Raw genomic sequence first — 24603 nt, forward strand, 5'->3', positions numbered from 1 at the left:
CGATGCAGGTGTCTGGGGTCACGACGATTTCGACGAAGCCAGCGCGCCGCGAGTGCCATATGGCCGACTTGGAGGTGGGGAAGCTGCTAGGGGTGAACGTCATCGCTCAGGTGGCTATGGACGGACATCATCTCGGAAGTAGATGTATTCAGACATTCTCATATCGTCTCTCGCATTGCATCGTCTCATGCTTTGACCCTGCTTTCTTGTCCATATGCTATCTTCACATCACATTTTGCTTTATCTTGCTCATTTTCCTTATGTCTTGTTTGCTCTCCTTTATGCTTTCCTCTCTATTTCGCTCGCTTTCCTTGTCTCATTATATTTCTTTCATGATTATGCTTCATTTCTCCCTCTTACATTCTACAGTCAACCCGCTTACATCCACCACTCCACCTATCCACCAACAACACCTTATACTGCCCGAAGACTGCGCCGGGCCTGTCGCGCAGCGACGGTAGACTCCCCTTTTCATTCGAATCGGAGCTTTGTTCACCGTTACCTACACCTACCCACATCACTGTATCCACTAGCTACTTATATTTCGAGTACGCTTTAGATAGACTAGCAGTAGACTACATCCCTGAGCGTCGCTGGGGCTGTGCGACGCATGTTTCGGGTTCAGACTTCGCAGTAAATAATTCTGAATTCCAATTGTATACACTCTTTTGGATGAGCGTAGTGTTTTACTTTGTGAACGGTCGACGGTCAAACTTTGAGAATTGGATTGACCGAGAAGATGAGGACATGGCAGCGACACGACCTGCCTCAGTAGTGACAAAGGGGAGCAAAATGGAAGGACGAAATTGAAATTTGGATCAGACGTACTCACAATACAACGCCGTGATCATTGTCAAAAAAAGGAATAAGAAAGAAAGTCCTATTGCAAGTCACTAGAGTCCATGAAATTTGTTTCAAGTCGACACCGAATCCATTGAGCTCTCCAGTGCGATAGTCATCCCTGTCTCGTTCGCATCATCGTGTCCGGCTGCAGTGGTCCTTTGAGTCTCCTGATTATTGATGTACACGATGGTACTCAAGACTCCGGCGTTGCCCCCAGTATTCTCCGGCATATCACGGTCGGTCGAGGCCTTACCCAACCCTACTCGGATGATGACACCGTAGAATATGATTGCGATCAGAGGAACAGTCTGCTGCATATATTAGCGAACATATTATTCAACCAGCGTGATTAGCAGCAGAGAGACTTGCAATTTCTAACATGATCGCCAAGACGTTCGTGAGCAGAACGAAACACACTAACGTCGTTACGAGTGTCACGGAGTACAAAACGCCGGCGTCGACAATAGCATAGATGACCGGAAGGAGTGGAGACCTGCGGGATCTCGTTCCTGATGCTTCAATGGGCGGAAGGATGTATGAGTGGAATTTCCACAACTTGTAGGCTAGGAGTGCTACAAAGCCATGTCCATGGCCAGCGAAGACGGGATGGATTGGTCAATAATATCAACTCGACACAATAAGGCGGGACGTCAGAGGAAGGGAAAATCTCACTTGTACAGATGACGTTGGTGAGGATAGAAAAGCAAGCACACGATACGAGTAGAATAAAACCGAGCTGCGCATGATTTAGGGCATAGGCCCAGATGCCCGTGAAGGATGTGCCTGTCAATGAAGGTCAAAATGATGAGTTAGCAATCGCTCTTCGACCACACTATTTCTAATATGACAAAACTCTGGATCCAGTTTTCGCGAGTGGTGCGTGTCATTTAAAGCCGAGAATCTCACCTAGGAAACCACAGAACAGCGATACCGGGACAAGGATCACAACGAGTCGACCTTGCCATACGACATAACACCGATATATCTGGTCATACAACAAGATTCCAGATTCGGACAGATGATGCCTTTGTCAGAATATCATATAGGATCAAGACGGGAACACTCACAAGTACCCCATCTCCCGTTATCGTCTGAAGTCCATACATGACGAGTATCAGAATGAACGTCGCGGAGGATTTGTCCATAAAGAATTCATGGGGAGAGGATTGGTCGAGGAGTCCCTCTATTACATGTCGTAAAAGGATTGAGATATGCTGATACGATACCACAGCAGACGTGGAATAGGGTTAGCTCTGGGTTAACCACCCGCGCAAAAGCGGACTGAAAAGGGTCTGTTGGATAGTACTATATAAAAGAACGCACCGCCGTACTGATCAAAAAGAGAGTGAGAGCGACGGAAGCCATCACCCGGTTGATCTCACCGATTGGTCTCCCGTTGACGAGCACCCAGAGAGTGAACCCGAACATAAAGAGCGAAAAACCTGAAATCATGGGTGGTACAGCATATTTAGTACCAGGGATAAGATTGTATTATCAGGAATATAGCGAATAGGCACGGGAAGCATAGGAACACACCGTAAAGAATGCATGTTAGTCCAGCAGAAATAATGGTGGCTTTTGCTAAAGACAGGGGAGCCATCTATCGCATATCACCTCACGAAGGTCTGAAGGAATCGTGAGGAAATAAAATGAGAAAATAAGATAAAATGAAGGCTGAAAAGGCTTTCAGACGAAGTGAAACTGGTCGACGCCAGTGGCGATTCCCCGAGAAAAACAGTGGTTGGCATATATACGTCCTAAGCTGATAGAGATGGGATATCCGTGATGCAGGGCATTCCCGCTCGTGTATTGATTTGGTATTGATAGACAATTACTTGCCTACATATAGCATATCTTTACGACGGCTGAACGACCATCCACATCCGTCAGCGCCTGAACCGCCCTGTCTGAATAGCATCATCAACACAGGTCTAGTATATAAGGGAGCTATCGGTGCAGAGCATGCCAAAGAGCGGGACGTGACTGCAAGATATGTGGTCACTCGTCAATCATCGATAGAAGATCAGACCACAGCGGATGATTGGATCTGTCTGATGCGTCTGATAGTTACGCAAGGGCTTCTGTGGCTGCCTCGGTTACATATTAATACGGGCGGCTGTCACGTCGCCTTGAAAGGACTCAGGATCAGAGCAGGTGAGATGATCAACGCAAGTCTGGTTCGATAACTGGTTTCAGAATGACTAGGAATTCGCGAGAACCAAGGCTCTACAACTAAGTATATCAGCGCAAGCGTAGCGATCTGATGATTCGTACGGCCAAGCTTACCCCGTACATGATGTTATCACACCCGAAGGGCGCATATCAGCCGAAAATCGTCCATAGCCCCCCGGGTGTCAATTTACAGCCAGGTTGGGTAGTCGCATGCATGAATAACTTGAAACCACGGGTCAGACGTCGACCACGGATCGGAGAAGCCTGATAGTTTCCAAGCAGCTCAGGAAGCTCTGGCTATGGGATCAGCTGGCAACGAGAAGTCCTCAGACCAAGCCCGTCATATTCAGGTATTACCTAGATCACCACCGCAGCCAGGCTGCATTTATAGACTCGGGAGTGGGCGCGTTTTACAACACTCTTGAGCCTGAGGAAGCGTACTGTACTGTACTTTTACGACCGTAGGTTTGTCACGCATCACACAGGGTGCGCCGGCGAACATATTTGCCCTGATGGTCACGCATATGCGCAGGCCCACGAACAGCAAATCGTGACCGATTTGCGCCAAAATCACCCAAAAATTGATTTTTGGGTCAGTCCGCGAACAATTTCATTAGTTCGTCACGCGTGGCCCACCCAAACGAACCGTGGTCTTGACGAAGGTCACGTCTGACATAATCTTCCCACGAACCTACGGTCGAAAAAGTACAGTAGTTTTTCGACCAACTGTTCGTCACGCGTCACGCCGACTGCGTCGACGAACAGATTTGGTCCCGGCGTCACGCATACAAAGGGGTTCACGAACAGAAAATCGTGACCGATTTGCGCACAAAATCGTCAAAAATGCAAATTTTGGGCCAAATGCGAGCAATTTCGCCTGTTCGTCACGCGTGGCCCACCTGAACGAACCGTGGCCCAGCGGTGGTCACGGCTGACATAATTCTCCCACGAACACTTGGTCGAAAAAGTACAGTAGCACTTATTTAGCAGGCAGCTGGAGGCAAGTCGAAAAATGGCCCGTGTACCAAGCACGAAGCTTTGAAGCAGAAGCGTTCTCTTCAGGCCAAATCCATGAGCTAAAGAGCATCAGAAGGGAACATAGCAGCAGAAACTCAACCTAGACAAGACAGCAGAAGGAGGACGCCCACTGACAGAAACGTTGTAGAAACGAGTCGAGTTCAAAATTGTGACACAGCTGGTCCGGGCCGCATTCTTTGAAGCCCCGAAACTCCGCTGTTGGCCCACGGCTGTGTGGCGGACGCTGTGTGGCACTAAAACCATTGCCAGCAAGTCGTGGTTTGGCCGTTCGTCATCATACTCAGACCAGATGTTCGTGAACAGAGTCACTGATGTAGATATGAACCCAGCACTCAGTCCCAGTACTTACTAAATAAGTACTCGCGCTCAGTGCGCCAGCGGCCGCCGCAGTTGCTTGTCTAGAACGAAGCATGTCCAAGAGATTGTGTTACAAAAACCGACCTTTGGGTCTCTAGATAGAAGTGTGCAATACCATAGAGTGTGTTCCAGCCTTACATACAAATCGAGATACGATACATAGAAAAAACCGACGGCTATGTCAGGTTACTTACGCCGCCGGCTGCATCGACAACGACGCACAAGGAGCTCTGGTAGAACGACAGATCATCTACTGCGCCTCAGCCGCTCCCCTCCCACTAACCCTCCTCGCCATACCCTCTCTCGCATTCAACGACCCCGGCACCGTCGCCACTCCGTTCCCGATACCATAGCTAGCGCCCTCCGAGTCCTCCCGCACGCCCGTAATCCCACCGATCCCGCCAACCGAATTCAGATTGTAGTTGGTATGACCGTTCGAGGCCTGCGCCATCGGCACAACAGGATTCGGCTCAACGACCTGACCATTGCCATACTGCCCATTGACAAATGTACCGGGAAGAACACCACCGGCGCCAGTGGATGCTTTGCCGGAGGAGAGGAGGAAGCGTTCGTAGGGGACTTTGCTGATTTGGTAGGCGTGGTAGAAGCAGAAGACAGGTTTGGCGACAAGGTCGAGGACTGCAAGTGGAGGGAAGAATATGGATTGATGAAAATTGGAACCAAGAGAGAAATGAACGTACTGCCGTAGAAGATCATCTCCTTAAGCGGAGAGATGACGTTGCCACCATCTGCGACGGCCCATGCTATCTAAACAGTTTAGGACACAGATTCAGCTCCTGCCCAAAAGAAGAAAATGTAATTGATAGAAACGCACAGGGTACAACAGCCAGATGAGAGCCAAGGCGTAAGCTGTGGGCAATAAAAATATGATATCTGGTGAGCAGCGTGCTACGCTTCGCAGGCGGTAGAGGGAACGGCTCACCTGAAGCGGTATAAGACCTGCGAACGTCATTGCCCATGGCCGTCGTGGCTTGAGGTGCTTTGACGAGCGTACCCCACCAGATGAAAAACTGCGCTCCGCAACCGAATGCGTCTGTATCGTAGTCAAGAATTTAGCTAGGACGGAAGATAACAAGCAGATAAGGATGAAATAATACGCACAGTAACCCCACTTATACCTCGACTGAACGAGCGCACCGACAAGGCCCGCGACGATCATAACAAGGTCCATAAAGATGATGATGAGGATTTCCGAGAGTGGGAGACCGGTAGCCAGGAGGAGCTCAAGTAGAAGAAGAGGAGTGGTGATCGTCCAATCGATGTAGCGGACGTACTAGACACAAAACAAAGACAAAAAAAACCAAAAGGAAGTCAGAACGAGTGTTGGGCAAGAACAGGGAAGGCACGAGAGACGGTGTACCCAGATACTACGCGTGCTACCAGCGGCGGCGCCACGAGGGAATTCTGCGACGATGGGAGTGGCGCCGAGGTCACTGGCCATGGAGAAGTACGCGATACTGGCTGTCGAGCTGTCACCGACCATCCAACGCAGCAAAAAGTCAGGAATGCATCACGAATGGTGTAAACAAGAATGCAGGAGGCACTCACAGGATAAGAACTGGAAGTTGATAGAAAGTGCGCATGCCGATGGGTTTCTGTATCAGTCACCAGCACAGTCAGTATTCATCCGAACCCGCCATCATCGACCGTGAAGTGATCACTCGGACAGATGCTCACCGTGTAGGACCAATAGATGAAAACCAGATCACTAAAATCCCATGTCATCAGAACCTCCGGCGGGCAGCAAATACAGAAAATAAGACCTACGAGAGAAACATCACGGCGAAGGCCGCCCACAGCCAGTCCGTGGTGGCATTGTTGATGTCGATGTTCGCGACCGTGGGGTTCACGCTGATACTCTGTAAGGGTGAAGTGGATCGGGCGGGACGGGAAAAGATGTCAGCCAGCCCTCTGAGACTGTGTGAAAATGGAGAAGGCAAATACGTACGCCGTCTGCCATGGTGCTGCGGTCTCCTAGACTAGCTAGACGAGGTGTGGTTGAAAGAAAGTCGTGGGCGGTCACGCCGAGTCAAGAGAAAGAGTAAGGCGGAAAAGAGACGAAGAGACAGAGACGCAGAAACGCGTCAAGTCCTTATATAATCCCTGCTCATGTCCATCTGAGTTGGGAAGGAAGCAGATCTCAGAGTTCAACATTGACGTCGCTGACATCACGGAGCAAGTTCAGGAAGCGCGATCTGAGTTCTCCATTCATTTTTATTCCTTTTGGCCTAGGTCTCCGTTGCCTTTCGATCGAGTAGAGATCGAACTCGCCTCACTGGTAGTGATATGATGTCTAGAAAGTCACAAGAGATTTTTCCGTGGTGACGATGGCGTTCAGGCCGGTCGCAGGAGCAGCAAGGCTCGGAGGCAGGACAATCAGCACTTGCTCTCGGAGACTAAGTGGGACCATGAGGGACACAAGGAAACTCAACCTTGTGTCGCGATCAAGTTTCGATCGTCGGAGAAAACCAGCTGCAAGGTGGTGTGTGGCGTTGCGACACAGCTGCCCACAAGTAAGGTAAGTTTTATACAGATTCAAACCATAGCACAAGACAGCTGAAGAACACACATGAAGCTTCAGCGGAAGGGTCTCTAGAGAGGTTGATACGACACGAACAAATGTATTGGGAGCTTTTCTTGACAAGTCGGAGGACGTGTGATGTTAGCCATAACAGTGGCCCTCGGGTTGAAGAAACCCAGTAAGAGCAAGAATCGAAGGACGTGCTACCAATGGCCACGTATAGACCCCACCAGACACCATATGTATCCAACAATATATTTGGCTATCTCTGTCGCAACACTTCGCGTGTGCTTTTGATTTAAATTATGGTCGAATTCCCCCGCTGTGAGTACCATGCAGATAAACACAGAGGTTCTCATACAGCAAGACGACAGGACCGGAGATACTAGTGCCATAATCACAAGATAAGTGGCAGAGGAAAGAGCCCGAGGACGTTGCGCCAGCAACGGGTGGAGAGCCTCGTCAGAATCGGAGTCGGACAAAGTAAGAAGCTCTCCAGATTTCTACCATCGTGAACCCAGCCCAAGCATACGATAGCGACCTAGCACTTGTCGAGACAGAGTGAATCATCGTTCCAAGACACTATTCCTCGAGCACCAAGTTCACGGAAAATATTGAACCAAGAGCAAGCAGCGGGGGACGTTTCAGATTGTTCAGATAAGGAACGCTGAGGACCGCATCAAGGGAGAGCGGGTCGCCGTATCTACCGGCTTGAAGGAATTCTACGATTGGTTAGTCTCCTGTGAGCAGAGCAGCCAGCTGCTCTCGACCGGCTGGCGCAGGGATGTGGGAGTATGTAGCACGTTGCGTCCTAAGGCCATGGGGAAGTCAGGACATCGTGATATCAAAGGAGACGCCGGGTCCGGACGTTAGTGATTGAGAAGAATTGAGACTTAGCGATGTCGCCAATCCGGGGTGACATTGCGTCGAAGAAGATCATAATTTGTCTTTTCCGACAAAGATAGGATGGGGAGTGGATGAAACGAGAATTGGCGAAGTTAATTGTGGCGTATGAATTGTCACAACTCAGATGTGGCCCCCATGCAACGAACAACTTCACCAAAAAGCCACGCCGACAAGCCTAAAGGAAGAGTGGAGCGCAAGGAACGTACCTTGAGTCGTGGTCGTGAAGAAGATCGCGAGTTTACGCAAAGGGCGTTGACTGAAACTGTAAGCGTCTAATTTGGACCCCCAACGTCGCGAGTTGGACCGTGTGCGCACCAAAAGTTCTCCCAGCGACTGATGGCGTCCACCTGCTCTTGCGCGCACAAGGTCCAACTTATCTCCATCCTCCATATCTCTCTTCTTCCATTTTCCGCCCTCACAAGGCAGGCCATCCCCACCACGGACACCTCCATCCATCTGCCACCCCGAGTGCAGGCGACCCCCCTCTCGCCTTCGACTCCACTCGGTCTATCGGCTTCTTAGACTTCTCTCCTTTTCTGTCCTAGTACATCTACTGTGCATGCTTACATTTCATTCGGAACAGTAACAGTATCACATCTACATCAGGCGGACTCTTCGAGTTCCCGCACCATCTTTGGGTCCCGCTCCCCTTCTTTTCTTAGCTTTCATTCCTGCTCCCGAGCGTCGAGCGTGACCCTCGAATTTTCAGTTCGAGCGTCTGTAGGTTGGAGAAAAGCAGCAACTCGGCAGGGATGAGAACATGCAGCACCATGACCCAGATCTCCTCCATGACTCCCTCGAATTACTCGTTTCGTCCTCGCTCTCTTCCTCGCTTTCCTCGCAGTCCCCTACCTCAACGTCCTCTGCTGCACCAGCGAGCTCATCTACAGATGTTAACCTCGATAATGGGGATGGGGGAGGTATATCCAAATCCACGCTTGGGTTCTTGCTGACCTTCCTTGGATTATTCGTCGCGATCGTGAGTATTGCGGTCGGAGGACGGAGGTTGGTGATGAGGAGAAGACGGGCGCGGGGGGGTACCGGAGCAGCCGGAACGACAGGAACAAGGAAAGTCAGGGAGATAGGTGAAAGACCAGAGATGTTCGAGGTTTACTTGGATCCGAGCAGAGGTTTGAATGGCGTCGACGGAACTTCGGGATTGGGAAAGACAGAGTGGAGAGACATCATGGTACGTTTTGTTCTATTCACTCTGTTCTCTATTATTTCGGCTTCTTCGTCTTCAGGTCTTCAATCTTTGTCTCTTGCACGTCTCTCGCGGACAGTGTCCCCGTACAGTAGTACGCGTTCCACATCGGCGATAGCGTCATCGTAATCCCGCCTCTATCTTTCTCTCCTTCAGACTCCCGCGCACCTGAATCCACTCGAAAGCCGTGTACCGCGAGCGTGGGTCTCCCTAATTGCTGTGCGGACGGTATGCACAGCGTATGTATTGTTCACCACGAATGCACGAGTGTCCCGACCTCATCTAGGCGATCTATTCCCAGATATAGAGTACAGATTCAACTGTCAGGCGCTGTGCAGTAATTTCTGCGTCGGTCCCACACGGATTCTTCTCGCACGCAATGCTTCTTCAATGTGATGCCTCTGATGTTTCATGTCGTTCCCGTCTCTTCGTACACGTATTCTCAGATTGTCATGAGAGAATGAGAGCACGGGAGCATGCGCTCATCATCCCCTATCATCTCGAGCACGTTTCTGCTTTTGAGTTGTGTTATTTGTGTGTTATTGAGCGTTTCATCATGCTTGATTAATTGTTTGTGTGGGCATCGTGAGGTGCACGAGTTCTGCTCTGCACCTGACGCTCAATATCTGTCCAATATTCATCTCCGAGCTGCCCGCTTCACACACAACGCTGACCTCCACATTTTCTTTTCCTTTCTTTATTCTATCTCGTCCAGCCAATCTCACTCTACCTCGACCCACCGCCGAACACTTCCGCTACCGTCGCCGGAAACACACTCGCTCCGGATACCTCAAACTCAACGTCGGACGCCTCAAATACACTCTCGGCTTCACCTTCTTCTCATGATGCCACGACAGGTCACCCAGACGGCGGCGGCGTCGAGCTTCACGTCCTGATGTCTCAAGCCTGGTTTCGCGGTATACACCCCTTCTCTGTCGCCGACGCCACACCGACCGATGCTGTAGCGTCGTCTTCGCGGCATAACGGTCCTGGTCCTATTCGCGGGCACGGTGGTACAGAGGTAGAGGGCAAAGGGGAGCAAGCAGAGACGAAGCTGAGAGTCACAGTCCTGATCGCTATGCCTTCCGAAAGTCGCTCGAAGGCACGCGCAGGGCTTCGTAGACGCAACGTCGACAGTACCACTTCTGCTCCTCGGGACTTGAAAGGAAAGGGCAAGGCGCGCGCCTCGGATCGCGATATCGTCGACCACACGAGCACGGCCCCCGACAATATCAACTTCACGGACTCGGACTTCATGAATCACGCGGTCCATACGCCTTCTTTCCTACCTCTACCTGTACTTGCGGGCTCCTCGTCTGAGGCGCAGACGCGGTCAGATGAGACTTACCTTGACGATCCGGCGTATGCGAATCGGCCAAATCCAGGCGTAGATGCTGGTCCAAAGGACGAGGCGGATGCCATGGCTGGTGAAGAAGTTATAGATGAAGAAGACGAGGAGGAAGGACCTTATCTCGGTGAGGATGGATCGTACGAGCTCGGAATCGTCAGTCTACCCTGGGAGCCGAACGGAAACAGTGGTCCTCTGGCCCCATTCTTCGTTCGCGAGGTCGACCCTGATTCCACCGGCGAAGATCATACTGGCGCTGCAGTCGGAGGCTTAAACCTCTCGCCCGCACGCGATCGACAATCCATTGTCGCCCCGTCCTCCTTAACCTCCTCGATGACACCTCTCCGCCGCCCACAGCCCGCACATACACGCCCACCGCCGGTCATGCGAGGACAACCTCCGAGGGTCCATACGCGTCCACAACCGCGCGCACCCCCGCCTATGATCAGAGAAGATATCTCGATGTGGCCTATGAACTTTTATGGGGATATTCCAGCGCCGAGGCCTTCGCGGCCTGCGGACTCGTCCTCTCAACCGCCGTCGGGGTCGATGTCTCGACCTGAGACGTCGGGTGTTAGTTCGTCGAGTGGGGACGGGTCGGGTCAAGGTGGAGGACGAAGATTGTTTAGGCTCGGGCTTGGGATTGGACGTTCGAAGACAGGCAGCGGTGCTGGTGAGATCGGTTCGGGGGTAGGAGTGGAGTTGAGCGCGATGTCCATGTCCACGCCTGTGGCGGGCACTTCTGGTGGCGCTACTTCGCCTACATCACCTTCATCGACGCAGGGACCAGCTGAGTCTCAAGACCGTAGGAGGGCGAATGGAGCTAGTGATATGGTCGTAAACGGAGTGCGGATGAGTGAGTTTATCTGAGTTCAAGTTGACGTCGTTGTCGTTGTCGTTGTCGTTACCGGTGGGGTTATTTTCGATTAGGGTTTACTCTGAGACCATGGTGGAACCCGGAATGCATTATATACTTACTCATTTACTTGTTACTCGTACTACTACCACTGTCTCTATCTGTACTCCAACCCACCCCACTGCTGTTTCTACATTCATCCACTACATCTGTTTGCCTGTGTTTTGTTTGCATACCATACAACTTTCAACTTTAGGATCACATTGGAGCCTTCGTGCGTACTTTCTCATCTGGTAAGGCATTGGGGTTTCTCAAAACAAATTGTGTTGACTGGAGACAGAATCATAAGAGGCTTCAGAGATGTCTCACACTATGAAGAATGGATACTTCTGGCAAAATCGTACATGCAATTTCTACGCCCTTGCAGGCCCTTACCGGACAATGCCGGTGGGGACGCTTGGGGCCACCGCCACATTACCTTGCTTGAAGGTCCATCCTACCCCCGTAATTCCTCAGAATCGACCCGGAAATAAACATGACCAAACATCGGAGATTTGATCTCTCCATCTTGGCTTTGATAAGATAGTGGCACCTGCCTCTTGTTACTTGCTCGATGACCATGAACCGAGAGGTACGTTCATATCTTAAACTTTACCTATCGTCAGGGATCTAAACTATCTCTGGCCTATAACTTGTGCAGGACCATTGCAAGACTGCGTGATGGGGGCGAGAATCACGAGCTGAAGCCGATAGACCCTCCGTGCGTACTCTTTCGAAGCTTATAACTGAGCTTTGGCACTCAAACCTATCAATATTGTACCATTGCCTGCTTAGGACGGTTCCCAATGCTGGTGTGACCACCGAAGCGGAGGGTGTTGATGGTCATGCGGCTACGGAGGCAGGGTGAGTACCCATCACATTGTCTATCATACAACCGCCCGCTTTGATGTGAATGCTGACCTCCGTACCTGACAGCACCTCGACTGGGGCCGCCAACCCCTCCACTGCGGCCACGCCCCCTGGGTTGGACACCGAGCTCGTCCTCGACCACCTTCGCCACCTCCCCTTCTTCACCGGCAACACATCCTTTGCTGCTCAGGACTCCGTGGTCTGGATGCGTCAGGAAAGAGTGAACATCGCTGCCGTCGCCGAGGCCGTCCCCTCCCCGTCAACCGACCCCGCCGCTCTGATCATTCTCAGCCAAGTTGCTCATGACGACTTTTGGGCGGATGCGACGGCCGGCTATCGTGGCCCCACTCGTTTCACCGGCACGATAACGGATGCGAAGGCCTCCCTGAAGCTCATCAGGCCTTCAGAACATCCTGACCGCAAGTCCCAAGGCCGCAGCTGAACTCAGGCCATCAAGGAGACTCGCGTCTACAATCCCCTCCCTGCATACGACATTGACGGCAGCATCATCAAGCCCAAGGACTATCGTGCGAAACTTCAAGGAGCGACCGTCATCATGACCTTCGGTCTGAAGCACTACCCCATCGGGCCACGGTCGGAGGGCGTTGCGGGTAATAACACGTTCGTCGCTGATATCTTGAAGATTCGGTGGTTGAGGCGGCTCAGCCTCGCCCGGTTTCTCCCATGAAGAGAAAGCGTGTGCTGACGACTGACTCTGATGGACTTATTGCGCCTCCGAAGGTATCTCGCACTGCTTGAGACTACTGATACTATTGGCTCCGTTCGGTCCCACTTTCCCGTCCGTTCTACCACCTTTTTATACCCGCTCTCTCTGATCGTCTGCTTGCTCCGCGCCTACCCTCTCATTCTTTTCTGTTCAGCATGTGTTTGCTACCCGACTGTTTTACAGTGCCACGACCACACAGCCGTCCTCTCCTTGCTCGTCCATTTGCGTAGTCAGAGCGTTCCGTGTTGACCATTGCGTACTGTACTGCTGCGAATAATAATGGTGGTGTTGGTCCAAAATTGTCTTTCGTGTGATTTTTCAATGTTTCATGCCCTATCTCACAATTGCTTGTGGGTCCGAGTTTCGTAGGCCGTGTAACATTAAAATATGGTGAAGCGCCAAACCTATCTACCAAGCAAGGTGACTGTTGCCGAAGGCAGCGCTCCCCCAGTATGATACAAACCGCAGATACACGTGCACGTCGGTGTCCGAGTCACGGAAGCAGGCGGCGCTCGTCCCTTTCACTTGACGTCGACGAGCTCTTCTCTATTACTGCCCGCAATTGGGCCTCGAGATGGCGAAGACACGCAAAGGTGAGTGGCATTTCAGGATTTTTCAAGCGCTATGCTGCTCATATCATGTCTACCTTTCCTAGTTCACGTTGTTACGCCGGTCGCCGACAGGTCCTCCACTCTTGTTCAACAAACCGCTCCCGCGGCGCGCCTACCACCTGAAATCTTGTCATACATCTTTCTATATCATCGCTGGTCCACCACAGACTATACGTGGCTTCACATTCTTCACGTCTGTCGACAATGGCGTGCCACAGCCATCGGATGTTCGACTCTGTGGACGTATATTTCCAAAACACGCAATCGATATCTAAGGCTGTTCATGCTGAAGTATTCGAAACAGTCATCTATCGTACTCAGAGGATTGAGGATTGTGAAGGACTTATCCCCGGAAACAAAGAATATTTTGAAGAACAATCTTCATCGCGTCCGGGAGCTTGCACTCACTTTTGAGGCATGTAATAATGTCGCCGAGTGGGTGACGAAGGTCCTCGATCCCGAGGCGGCACCTATGTTGAAGGTCCTCGAACTCAGCCTCGAGCGTAGCGGCCTCTTCAATGACAGCATTCCTGTCCTCGATGTGGCCTTGAACATTCAGTCTTTAGTCACGAACTGTCCCTTGGAGTTCCCCGCAGACCATCCGCAGGAAAATCTCAACTCCTTGCGTATGGACCTCCCTAGCTTTTACCTGATTAGCCACGACACCCAGCAGGTCACTTATCTATGCCGAACGCTCTCCGTGATGCCTAAACTTACGCAACTCCACATCTTGAATCTCTATGATCTATCTGCGTATATCCCATATTCTGGGCCTTGCGTTACTCTTCCATACCTGAAGACACTACGTTATACGGGGACACGTGATGTTTGTTTGAACATCCTACAACTCCTTCGACTCCCACCGACAACCCGTTTCGCCTTCCGCTTACACCGCAAAGACTTCGCATTTCATTCACTGCATCCTCTCATCTCGCAAGCCCTGCACCGCCGCAGGAAGGCCAACTCGACAACAGCGTCAGCTGAATTTCATGTAAAATTGTTCACCAAGAACCACCCCGAACTACCCATGCATCGACTCATCGTGTTCCAATCGGCTCCTCATCTGGACGCTACCCTCTCATCACCTCTCTCCAAACGCCTAACCAACGGAGATTCGCCAATCCTCTCTATTGAGTTCTTCGGTCGCCATGATCACATAACCCCCGTTCAGAGGGTCTCTAATCCACCCCAATGTTGGCTTAGCATATTCCCGCCCCAATCCATCGAATCTGTGTCCATGCGCTCAGAGATTCGGTATAACTTGGGCCGAGTGGTATCCAACGCTGGCAGTCTCCACTCAAATACCGTCCTCTTAGACAAATTTTCATTTCTCGCATGCCCGGGCGCCAAGTCGCTCTACATCGGAGATGCAGGCACTGCTGAATCCATCGCTCCGTTTCTTGGAGTACGGCTCACCACCCCCAGCAGCTTGGGCAACAAGTTCTTCGCTTTCCCGGACCTCGAGACGCTGACCATAGGGGATTTCAACTCGTCTGACCCATTCGAAGGATTCAGCGAGGATACCGATACTCGTAAGGTAGAGATAGACAGGGCGATGCGACATATCCAGTTCGCGGTGGAAGAGAGGGCGCGTGCGGGGCAGAAGTTGAAGAGCTTGAGGCTGCCAGCTGTTGTGGCAGAGACATTGGGGGAGTGGGTCGTACAAGCGAGAGATATGGGCTGGGTGGGAAAGCTTGTTTGTGATGATCAAGGCTATGACGACCTTGTTTCTATGCCTTTGGAGGGAATAGATCTCGAAGAAGATGAACACGAGTAAATGACAGCGGAGGTGAGTCTCTTGGCTGATCGTTTAATTTGTCGGTGAATAACCTATCGTTCATGTCCTTTTAGAGCTTGTCTACAACTTTACTTATACGCTAGTACTGAACTCTAAACTCTGTTTGTGACCGGTGTTGATCTCTATTCCACGTCATTCTCGTTCAAAGTCAAGTATGAGCACCCTCAGCTGGTTTTCGGTCTCAGACTCTACATCACATTGACGATGTCAGACGTGCATTTGTCATAGACGTCTGGCATCTCACCAATAACTCACCTCAGGCTGCTGCTATTTTCAATCTGCCTACCAATGGTGAGTGTCTTGTTTCAGCACTGCTGCTCGAAGGTCGGAACGTCGACGGCCAACAGATCATATGATATGCACTAATATTGTCAAGTGTTCGATGAAACACTGATTCAAGATATATTTAAATTGATAATCACAGGAGACTCCTCCTTTATACCTTGGGCTCACTCTGGATGTACAAGCTGTACGATTTGTAGGGCAGTGTGTGTCGCAGGGTTTGATGACAGGGTAACTATCGTATGAAACATAAGTTCTGGTATCATAGCACTGCGCAGACCCCCCTGGCTTAACAGTCTCTCGTTATGCCTGTCCACCTCGCATGCCCACTTCTTTTCAGATCATCGAGCCCACATTTCATCCTCTTCGGCCCACACTTGCATGCCACGTCATCCATTGGATCTGACTTTCATTCTCCTTGTGGCGGCCTCCTGGCCCCTGTTTACCCAACTTATCCGAGCCGAACCAGTCAATCGTAGCATTGACGACGAATATGGAGACCCTTTTGGTGGAGGAGTCGTACAATACAAGGCTGACTGGCAACAGGGAGCTGAATGTGGTGGTTGCTTCGCCACTCCGGATAGAGCCTTTGCCTTCAATCATACATGGCATGACTCGACGGCCGATGGCGGACGAGGTCCCCGTGAGCTCACCCTTACATTCAACGGTGCGTGGCCCTCTCTCCGCCATAAGTGAGCAACAAACGACGAAAGCTGATGAGGTTAATATTTGCATGGCCCTATAGGGTCGGCTGTATACGTCTACTTTATCCTGGATGACCACATCATCAGTGACTCTACCACGGCCACTAGTTTCAACATTACCTTAAATGGGAGATTCGTTGATTCATTCGAGTACAATCCCAACGGTGCAGCCGACTTTATATACAATTCGCTGGTATACTTCGCGGAAAACCTGGACAACCACACCAGTACTGTCGTCCTGAACTCGAGCGGAGACCCACCATCATTACTTCTTTTTGACTACGCCATCTACACGTATGTCCTTCCTTTTACGACAGCTGCCAGAACAATCAAGCCTTCGAGGTCCTAACTGACCGTTATGTAGGACGGATTCTGAGGTCGAACCCCTCTCGGGTTCTGAATCAGCCATCATAGCCTCGGAATCGGCGACGCACTTCTCCGCTACTACAACCATATCGTCGCCGAATATACCTGCTGGGACTACTGCAGCCAACCCTCCCACCTCTAGGTCGACGCCAGTAGGACCAATCGTTGGAGGTGTGGTCGGCGGAACAGGAGGAATCTCACTGGTCATTTTAACCATCATCTGTCTACTGCGACGCCGAAAACGCTTTTTCGCTCGCGAGGAGGCCCTGCATAAAATCGAACCCTTAGTTTCTTCAGCAAATTTCGCGACGTCTCAGCCGGTTTCAAGAATGCATGGGGAAAAGATGCAGGATGTTTTCGCAAGTACGTCGTTGAGTACGGCGAACCTATCTGCACGGGCGTCGAGTACTGCTTCGACCAACAGGAGCAGGGACCGGCGGGAGCAGGGGGACGAGGATATAAGAGAGAGGATAGACAGTATACAGGCAGAGATCGCACGGCTCCATCGTACGATGCGGGTCCAGCATGAAGGGGTACTCAGCGGGATATCAGGGCCGCCCGAATATCAAAGCGCCTACGATGTCGACGAGTAATATGCATCTTAAGCTGTAGACAAATGGTGCACTTCGATAGTCCATGCCATTTGCCAAAGGTCCGTTCGGGTGAAGATTCTATGGTCGGAGAGCATAAGTACGAGACTTCTCATACCATCGCATTACCTTCTACGATGACTCCATTCTGCTTGACCGTGGCCCGAGAGCTGAATTTGGCCAACGACGCTCCTGTACGTTTGGATCACTTGATATCGTTGAGATCAATATCATAACATAAATATCAACCAACATTAGCAGCACGAAGCCGAGAGACTGGGATACTCTATATGCACCAACGTTGACAGAAACCTTGATGTGTGTTTCCCCCGTTCGCCGTCCGACCGCATACCTTTCTACCTCCACTATATACCCTCCAACGGCCCAACACTACCGCAGGCGTGTGTACTACAGTCCCCTTGGGTTTCTAGATCTTTCCAATGAGTAGGTTGCTGATCATTTCGCGCCCTGTGATGCGGACCGTATTGTAGAGCGTGGGGATGTCAAGCGTGGAGGTGAGAGCGTCCGCGAAGCCGAAGGGGAGCATAAGTGGGATCCAACCTGCACGGAATAAATTCACGTCAGTAAAAAGTACTGAGGACAAACTCAAGATTCGAATGGGAAAGGCAGGGGTAAAGAAACCGAGTGCGTCATACTCAACACGGCCTGTTATCCCATCGCAAGGAAAGCACGAGAACACAAGCAAGGGGGACCGAAGCCAATGACAGACCATACTCACCGCGAGCGTACTCCATGGCCCAACATCCCTCATGCATCTTATATTGCTTCGCTACGCCCCTTGGCATCAAATGCACGTCTCCAGGCTTATACACCTCCCTCTCCAATTCGCCCGGCGCAAACGCCCACTGCTCTCCCACCAAAATATGGAAATAGTCATCCGCAGTATGAATCCCGCTGTGCCCTTCCGTTCCCAAAGGTGTGCCGAATATGATGAGGTACTCGGAGATAGATGCGTGAATGATGTACATGGCACCCATCGCTCCGCCGGCATTGTTGAAGACCCATTCGGACGGTGTTTCAAAAGGGTCGTGCGAGTTGAGCGCAATGACTCGTTGGGAGGAGGCTGTTTGTGGGTATGTTTCGTGCAAGGAGGTGAGGATGTGGGTGATCATGCCTTCGGTAGAGTTAGGCGAGGCGGCGATGGCGGCTTGGGCGAGTGCGTGGAGAGCTGGTGGGTCGAAAATGTACCACCGGTCCTGAATATTACGAGAACGAAAGAAGCAATATCTATATCCAGAAGACTGCCTCGGCTTGAACTAAGAACGGAGAACTCACCTTGATTCCATCGAGGAAGTACCCAACAACGGCCAGGATGGTCACGACGAATGTCCTCAGTGTCCACTTTGTGAGACGGCTCTTCTTCTGTTGAGCCTTTTTATTCGCTGCTGCTTGCGCTTTTGAGATTCCCATTGTAGCAGGTGAAATAGAGGAAGTCCCAAAAAATTGTTGCCTGAGGTCACGCTCGTGATGGGTCGTCGGGGTCGTCGCGTAAGGAGCCCAGAGGATAGAGTGTAGAATTTTAGCGAGTATGAAGATAGCGCAGTATGTAGTGAACTCGCGCGCAGTAGATCTGGTTCAGTAGTCCAACGCGATGAAATACCTGAACCAGATTATGATGTAGAAGACGGAGAGGCCAGAGAGAAGCGACTTCGACGGCGCCACACATATACCGCGGGATCGCCACACTTCGCACGCCCTCTAATTGGCCAATGATTGGCGACGCGCCGCGGAGTTTGAACTTGAAAATGAACATTCTCATTCTCGTACGACCTCTCCGCTGGCGCTTTCTGCTAGGACTTGCTTTGCTCACGCAACGTCGTACGACGGTCTCCTCTCCTTGGCCCTCGCCCCGAGCTTGTATTACTGATTACTCATGATGCTGGCATTTGGATGTTCACTATGTCTTATAAAGCATGTTATTATATTCACTGGACCGTTCACTGGTCGAATACATGTGAAAGTTCCTTTGGACACTAAAGTTCATCAAAGTCGTTCGTCAACATCCGTTGGAGAAACAATTTCTCAAAATTCTGGGTCCAGTGGAGTTTTTTTTGCCTTGGTCCTCAATTTGTCCTCAACACTACACGACCACTAGCAGCCAGCCACGATTTTAATCTGAACAATCTCACTTTCGTCGTTAGCCATGGAACCTCCAAAGGCTCCAAATGTTTCTAATAGAGTCAAAGAGACTCGGCAAAAGCAGACGACTAGGCACCTCTCGAAGTTGAAGTTTCCTGCATTCATCATCGCTATACTAGCTGCTGTAGGCTATTACCTCGACTGTATCAAGGTAGTTTTCTTCGTCTGACCGCGAGGATACAGTCCCAATACGACTAGGCTGACGTATTATGTTTCGTAGGACCGGTGGTATGTTTTCGACCCACCGACTCTTCACGCACTCGCCCAATCTGCCGTCGCCGCCTCACCCAATTCTACGGAAGGCATGATCTCCTACATCCTCACCTCACTCCACGAAACCTATCCTCAGCACACCCTCTCCTTCTCCTCATCTGCATCATCAAATTCCTCACACCCTCTCGTCGCCCTCAATGCAAATCCTCCCACAGACCCATCCTCTTGGTTCTTCAACAACGCCGGTGGAGCGATGGGCGCCGTGTACATGATCCACGCGTCCATAACTGAATATCTCATCATCTTCGGTACGCCGTCCGGTACGGAAGGTCACACCGGCTTATTTCTCGCGGACGATTATTTCCATATCTTGGTTGGCGAGCAGTGGGCTTTCGAGCCGGGAGCGTTGGAGAAGGAGGTTTATAGGCCAGGGGACTTGCATTTGATGAGGAGGGGAGTGAAGAATCAGTACAAGATGCACGATGGAGCCTGGGCGATGGAGTATGTCAGAGGTGGGTCACGTCTAAGTATATTATACCACATTGTTTTCTTTATTTCGAGTTGGAATTTGATAGAGGCGTTCTCACTGATTTGGCGACTGACTCCGTTCTTACTTTACCAGGCTGGGTCCCACTAATGTTGCCCTTTGGCTTCGCCGACGCCCTCACCTCCACCCTTGACGTACCCACCATTTACAACACGCTCCGCATCACAGGCCGAGAAATCATCCGGAACTTGATGATCGGAAAGATCTGAGGTCGTCCTCGACTGTCATCCTGTTTGTGCCTCTCACGGAACACGATGGTTTGACGATGGTGGTTCATCTTCGGAGGTTCGACACGACGGCTTTCAGGTTCTACCAAGTCAGTAAGTTTCATCGAGGGGTTGGGATAAATTTGGTCAAGCTGTTAGGACGTACATGCGGATAGATTGATGATCAAAGATGGTGCCATGTTAGCAGTGACCTATTTCGTTCGTCCACATTATGAAAACATGAAAACGTTCACATTCGCTTCTCACAATGCAAGACCTTAGTACCAACACGACCGCAGCAGTAGCTCATCCAGATCCAGCCTAGTGCCAACGCCACCCTACAAGTATGCCTACTCATTCATACCACCGCTGATTTGGATGAAGTCAAAACGTTCCAGTGACTGTTTTAGGGCTCCGACAAAAAGTCCTGAGCCAATGATACCCTGTGTTAGTAACTCGGCGGCCCCCGAGGGACTTTTTTACAGGTGTTAAAAACAGTTAAAAACAGAATATTTAAATCGATTTAAATATTATATTTTCCCTCAGGAGCTGCCAGTTTCGACTGACCTGGAGGGCTTTCAAAGCACTAGCGGTTCTTTTGAGCGTCTCTGGTTACTATTTGAACTCCTAGAACAAGTTCTACAGCACATACACTCATGGTATGTGAGGCCGTTGGCGAGAACACGCACCGTAGACTCGGAAGCTGTGACCGTCGTGGGAATAGGTTAGGGTAAAGTCATGTCTAGGTCGGGTTAGGGGTCCTAGAGGATGGAATACGACGTCAGGAGTTAGTCAGGAACTCGAAAGAGTCTTCCCTGAACGCGTATCTACTTGTCCAGACGTCAGGATTTCTTACACCTTTTTTACAGATCTATATAGCACCGTATCGGGAGGGTTGTTAATAACAAGTTATAAACAGTTATTAACAGCACTTTTTTACAGCTGTTATTAACTCCCGACTTATTGTCGGAGCCCTAGACTGTTTAAACCGACGAGACATTGGTACTTATGTGATTGTTCGAGCTTTCGTCACGACAGTCGGACAGGAAGAATCGGACGCAGTGGTAGAGTGTAAGAGAGAATAGATGGATAAATAACGTAAATGAATACACCGATAAAGTACAAGCCAATCAAAGACGAACGACAAGAAGTCGGCGAAGACAAGGGCCTCCACTCGACACACCTCCAACAGGCCCCACACCGTAGAACAAGGAAGATAGAACACAAGCCAGTTCACTTCGCACCCGCGCTGGAGTACTACACGATGCGGAGAGCTATAAGCATGTGAGGCAATAGAGGGCAGAAAAGCGCGACGAACCTTGGTAACGGACTTGGTGCCCTCAGAGATGGCGTGCTTGGAAAGCTCACCAGGGAGGATGAGGCGGACGGCGGTTTGGATTTCTCGTGAAGAGATGGTGGACTTCTTCGAGTAGGATGCGAGTTCTAAAGAGGTCAAGATAATTAGCAGCTAAAATCGACCCATTGACTGAAGAGAACGCACTGGAAGCCTCAGTGGCAATACGCTCGAAGATGTCCTGAACGAAGGAGTTCAAGATGGCCATAGCCTTGTTGGAGATACCAGTGTCGGGGTGGACCTGCTTGAGGACTGCAAAAAAAAAAGAAGAGAAAAACCAAAGCGACGCGTTAGTCCCATCTATAGACCACAGAAGCATGAAGTGAAAAAATAGAACGCGACGCACCCTTGTAGATGTAAGAAGAGTAGGTCTCCTTGCGGGTCTTCTTGCGCTTCTTCTTCTCACCGTCCTCACCAGTCGACTTGGAAGTCTTCTTGGTGGCCTTCGAGGCCTTCGCGCCCTCGGTGGTCTTAGCGGGAGCCTTGGAGGCAGTAGAGGCAGGAGCCTTGCCGGCAGTGGAAGCGGGTTTCGGAGCCATCACGAAGTATAGAGTTGAATGAGGTGGGTTGAGTGAGGCGGGCGGTTTATAGACGCGAGAAGCGGGAGCTGAACGAGATTGTGGTGGGCGGGGACGAAGAGGGATTGGGGACGAGAGCAAGACCGCGTCGAGCCTTTATAGCGGCAACCACAGCACATCACGTGGGAGACGCGTTTGGCGGCGCGGCAGACAGCGTGGAACGCGTCGCTGATTCGTTGACCATAAACCTTATTTCTTTGTTGAACAACACGTGATCACGCTCAACGCGTCTGTGGCTGAGGGCACGCGTGCTGCCGCCGCGGTATATAAACCCCCTCCCTCTCCGCTCCCGTCTGCTTCTTCACCATTTATCTCTTCCTCGCTCACCACTACCATCTCCCTCTCCAGCCTCACCGCTACCACCACAACTTTCACCAAACCCTCACCAACCCCCCAACACTCTCAAATCGACATGTCTGGCAAAGGTGGCAAAGCTAAGTCTGGAGGAAAGGCGTCCGGTGGCGAGTCCAAGTCTCAGTCCCGCTCGGCCAAGGCTGGTCTTCAGTTCCCTGTCGGTCGTGTCCACCGTCTCTTGAAGAGGGGCAACTACGCTCAGCGTGTCGGTGCTGGTGCACCTGGTGCGTGTTTTCTTCCCTTCCAACTTCTGAGCAATCCTTCCAGGGTTTGGCGAAGTCTTTTCGTTTGACAACAACTCATGTGTTCTTGCTTGCTTTGTCTGGTCCAGTTTACCTTGCTGCTGTCCTTGAGTACCTCGCTGCCGAGATTCTCGAGTTGGCGGGCAACGCTGCGCGCGATAACAAGAAGCAGCGTATTGTGCCTAGGCACTTGCAGCTCGCCATCCGAAACGACGAGGAGTGCGTTCTTTCTTTTCTCTCCATTGATTTCTCTTTTCATTGACGTTTCGGTTGTGTTGTACAGGTTGAACAAGCTCCTCGGTGACGTCGTCATCTCCCAAGGTGGTGTCGTGCCATTCATCAACCCCGAGGTTAGTCTCCTATCCAGCTCTGTTCTACATCTATTCCTATTCCGCCCAATGCTTGAGCGATTCGATCTGGTTGCTAACTCGATATTCTTACGCAGCTCCTGCCAAACAAGACCGCAAAGGGCAAGAAGGGCGAGAGCCAAGAGGTTTAGACCTCTTGCTTTGTCTTCTCTTCCAACCCTTTTGTGTTCACGGAGTTCTGTGGAGTCAGTCTTCGTTGTTCACGTTCATGTTTGACGACGTATCTATTGTATTTGTCTGTACTATTGGGCTTTGTTAACATTATTTCCTTTTTCGGTTGAACTGCCATCTGCATCCTACGTGCTTGTCATGTCTGCGAAGTTCGAACTCAAATTGAGCGGCGAGCCTTGACTCAAGTGATTCGAAAGCTGTGGTACTTTCAAGTTGATCAGAGCGATCCGTTATTCTGAACGGTGTGGGCAGCGGTGACGTCTATGTACCGATTATAACGTTTGTCTTCGGTACTAAACGCGAACGCACAATGGAGGGACGTGGAAAAAGCGGAGGTCTTCAACAGTTCCGCTCTGGGCCCTGGCTAGCAGTTCAATGAACCGTCTCTTCGGTTTCACGAAAGGGTTGACAGCGAGAATACTGATATTGAGCATCCATTACGCTTATAAAACGAGTAGACACCAAAGGAGATCCATGTTACGATCCGCTTAGCCACCCACTCCTAGACCTAGACCTTGCACCTATATCTCCGCACTCCTCAGTCTTTCCAATAGGCGTTCAAACTCTCAGGCGCACTTCGCCGCGTCGACTAACCAGTACGCCTGGATCCCATACAACGATTGTCCGACCCAGGTCTCGACGAACTGGCCGACGGACGCGCCGTCCTGGTCGGTAACAGAGATGACGGAGTGAACGGTATAGGTGCCGTCGGCGTTGCTGGTGAGGGTGTTGACGTCCTGGGATAGTGTAAAAATATGATGGTTAAGCAGTGAAGTGTGGCGCAAGGTTGGAGAACCTATGATGGGAGGAGCGAAGGAAAGGTGAGAGGATGCGGGAGGCTTACGGTCAATACGGTACTAGGGTATTCTTCGCCGATGGTCGAGCCAATGGCTATTCAGCAAACGAGCGAGGACAAGGTGTTAGCAACTATACCTATCCAATAATAAAATGGGAGAAATGACTGACCAAAGTTGACGGAGCTCTGGAGAGCATCGACACCCAGGTCAGGCGTAGGCGCCATGGTGAAATCACAAGTTGTACTGTTTCCCTCCGCATTGACACTGACGGCGAAGAGGGCGGAGACAGAAACGAGGGCGAGCAGGGACTTAAAGGAGAACATGTTTGTGTGACTTTTTGAGGTGGGTAAGGCAAGATTG

General features: G+C 51.0%; 11 protein-coding genes across 11 annotated transcripts; 6 read left to right on the forward strand and 5 right to left on the reverse strand.

Moving 5' to 3' along the window:
- Positions 1-914: 914 nt before the first annotated feature.
- STEHIDRAFT_109201 (uncharacterized protein) lies at positions 915-2443 on the reverse strand (the record flags this gene model as incomplete). Its single annotated transcript, XM_007301764.1, has 7 exons — positions 915-1154; positions 1261-1415; positions 1516-1626; positions 1750-1828; positions 1911-2026; positions 2226-2285; positions 2380-2443. 7 exons carry the CDS (start codon positions 2441-2443, stop codon positions 915-917), a joined length of 825 nt encoding a protein of 274 aa, XP_007301826.1.
- Positions 2444-4954: 2511 nt separating this feature from the next.
- On the reverse strand, positions 4955-6290 carry STEHIDRAFT_29795 (heat shock protein 30; the record flags this gene model as incomplete). Its single annotated transcript, XM_007301409.1, has 9 exons — positions 4955-5049; positions 5112-5178; positions 5246-5280; positions 5354-5464; positions 5533-5704; positions 5792-5900; positions 5980-6026; positions 6109-6139; positions 6199-6290. Coding segments are annotated over 9 exons (759 nt in total), but the record flags the coding sequence as incomplete, so codon positions are not given.
- Positions 6291-8314: 2024 nt separating this feature from the next.
- Positions 8315-11521, forward strand: STEHIDRAFT_145696 (uncharacterized protein). The gene is made up of 2 exons (XM_007301765.1): positions 8315-9047; positions 9778-11521. The coding sequence occupies exons 1-2, from the start codon at positions 8619-8621 to the stop codon at positions 11278-11280; spliced, it is 1932 nt and encodes a 643-aa protein (XP_007301827.1). The 5' UTR covers positions 8315-8618; the 3' UTR covers positions 11281-11521.
- Positions 11522-11886: 365 nt separating this feature from the next.
- Positions 11887-13152, forward strand: STEHIDRAFT_145697 (uncharacterized protein; the record flags this gene model as incomplete). Its single annotated transcript, XM_007301766.1, has 4 exons — positions 11887-11897; positions 11967-12026; positions 12101-12169; positions 12242-13152. Exon 4 carries the CDS (start codon positions 12894-12896, stop codon positions 13149-13151), a length of 258 nt encoding a protein of 85 aa, XP_007301828.1. The 5' UTR covers positions 11887-11897; positions 11967-12026; positions 12101-12169; positions 12242-12893.
- Positions 13153-13476: 324 nt separating this feature from the next.
- STEHIDRAFT_154595 (uncharacterized protein) lies at positions 13477-15290 on the forward strand (the record flags this gene model as incomplete). Its single annotated transcript, XM_007301767.1, has 2 exons — positions 13477-13495; positions 13558-15290. 2 exons carry the CDS (start codon positions 13477-13479, stop codon positions 15288-15290), a joined length of 1752 nt encoding a protein of 583 aa, XP_007301829.1.
- A 684-nt stretch (positions 15291-15974) lies between these two features.
- On the forward strand, positions 15975-17256 carry STEHIDRAFT_154596 (uncharacterized protein; the record flags this gene model as incomplete). The annotated part of the gene is made up of 3 exons (XM_007301768.1): positions 15975-16260; positions 16339-16591; positions 16662-17256. The coding sequence occupies 3 exons, from the start codon at positions 15975-15977 to the stop codon at positions 17254-17256; spliced, it is 1134 nt and encodes a 377-aa protein (XP_007301830.1).
- A 202-nt stretch (positions 17257-17458) lies between these two features.
- Positions 17459-18894, reverse strand: STEHIDRAFT_119668 (ERG2 and sigma1 receptor-like protein). Its single transcript, XM_007301769.1, has 3 exons — positions 18550-18894; positions 17993-18470; positions 17459-17814 (listed from the first exon to the last, which is right to left on the reverse strand). Exons 1-3 carry the CDS (start codon positions 18682-18684, stop codon positions 17681-17683), a joined length of 747 nt encoding a protein of 248 aa, XP_007301831.1. The 5' UTR covers positions 18685-18894; the 3' UTR covers positions 17459-17680.
- Positions 18895-19417: 523 nt separating this feature from the next.
- On the forward strand, positions 19418-20382 carry STEHIDRAFT_52854 (C-8 sterol isomerase; the record flags this gene model as incomplete). Its single annotated transcript, XM_007301457.1, has 3 exons — positions 19418-19564; positions 19634-20138; positions 20249-20382. 3 exons carry the CDS (start codon positions 19418-19420, stop codon positions 20380-20382), a joined length of 786 nt encoding a protein of 261 aa, XP_007301519.1.
- A 1063-nt stretch (positions 20383-21445) lies between these two features.
- Positions 21446-22362, reverse strand: STEHIDRAFT_75656 (histone-fold-containing protein). Its single transcript, XM_007301538.1, has 4 exons — positions 22080-22362; positions 21881-21985; positions 21698-21822; positions 21446-21636 (listed from the first exon to the last, which is right to left on the reverse strand). The coding sequence occupies exons 1-4, from the start codon at positions 22270-22272 to the stop codon at positions 21613-21615; spliced, it is 447 nt and encodes a 148-aa protein (XP_007301600.1). The 5' UTR covers positions 22273-22362; the 3' UTR covers positions 21446-21612.
- Positions 22363-22640: 278 nt separating this feature from the next.
- On the forward strand, positions 22641-23582 carry STEHIDRAFT_119670 (histone-fold-containing protein). The gene is made up of 4 exons (XM_007301770.1): positions 22641-22889; positions 22997-23126; positions 23191-23257; positions 23353-23582. Exons 1-4 carry the CDS (start codon positions 22724-22726, stop codon positions 23404-23406), a joined length of 417 nt encoding a protein of 138 aa, XP_007301832.1. The 5' UTR covers positions 22641-22723; the 3' UTR covers positions 23407-23582.
- A 430-nt stretch (positions 23583-24012) lies between these two features.
- Positions 24013-24566, reverse strand: STEHIDRAFT_109208 (uncharacterized protein; the record flags this gene model as incomplete). The annotated part of the gene is made up of 3 exons (XM_007301771.1): positions 24013-24183; positions 24291-24337; positions 24413-24566. The coding sequence occupies 3 exons, from the start codon at positions 24564-24566 to the stop codon at positions 24013-24015; spliced, it is 372 nt and encodes a 123-aa protein (XP_007301833.1).
- Between the last annotated feature and the right edge of the window lie 37 nt (positions 24567-24603).

Source organism: Stereum hirsutum (assembly GCF_000264905.1).
Source record: "Stereum hirsutum FP-91666 SS1 unplaced genomic scaffold STEHIscaffold_4, whole genome shotgun sequence".
In the NCBI taxonomy this organism is placed as follows: Eukaryota; Fungi; Basidiomycota; class Agaricomycetes; order Russulales; family Stereaceae; genus Stereum; species Stereum hirsutum.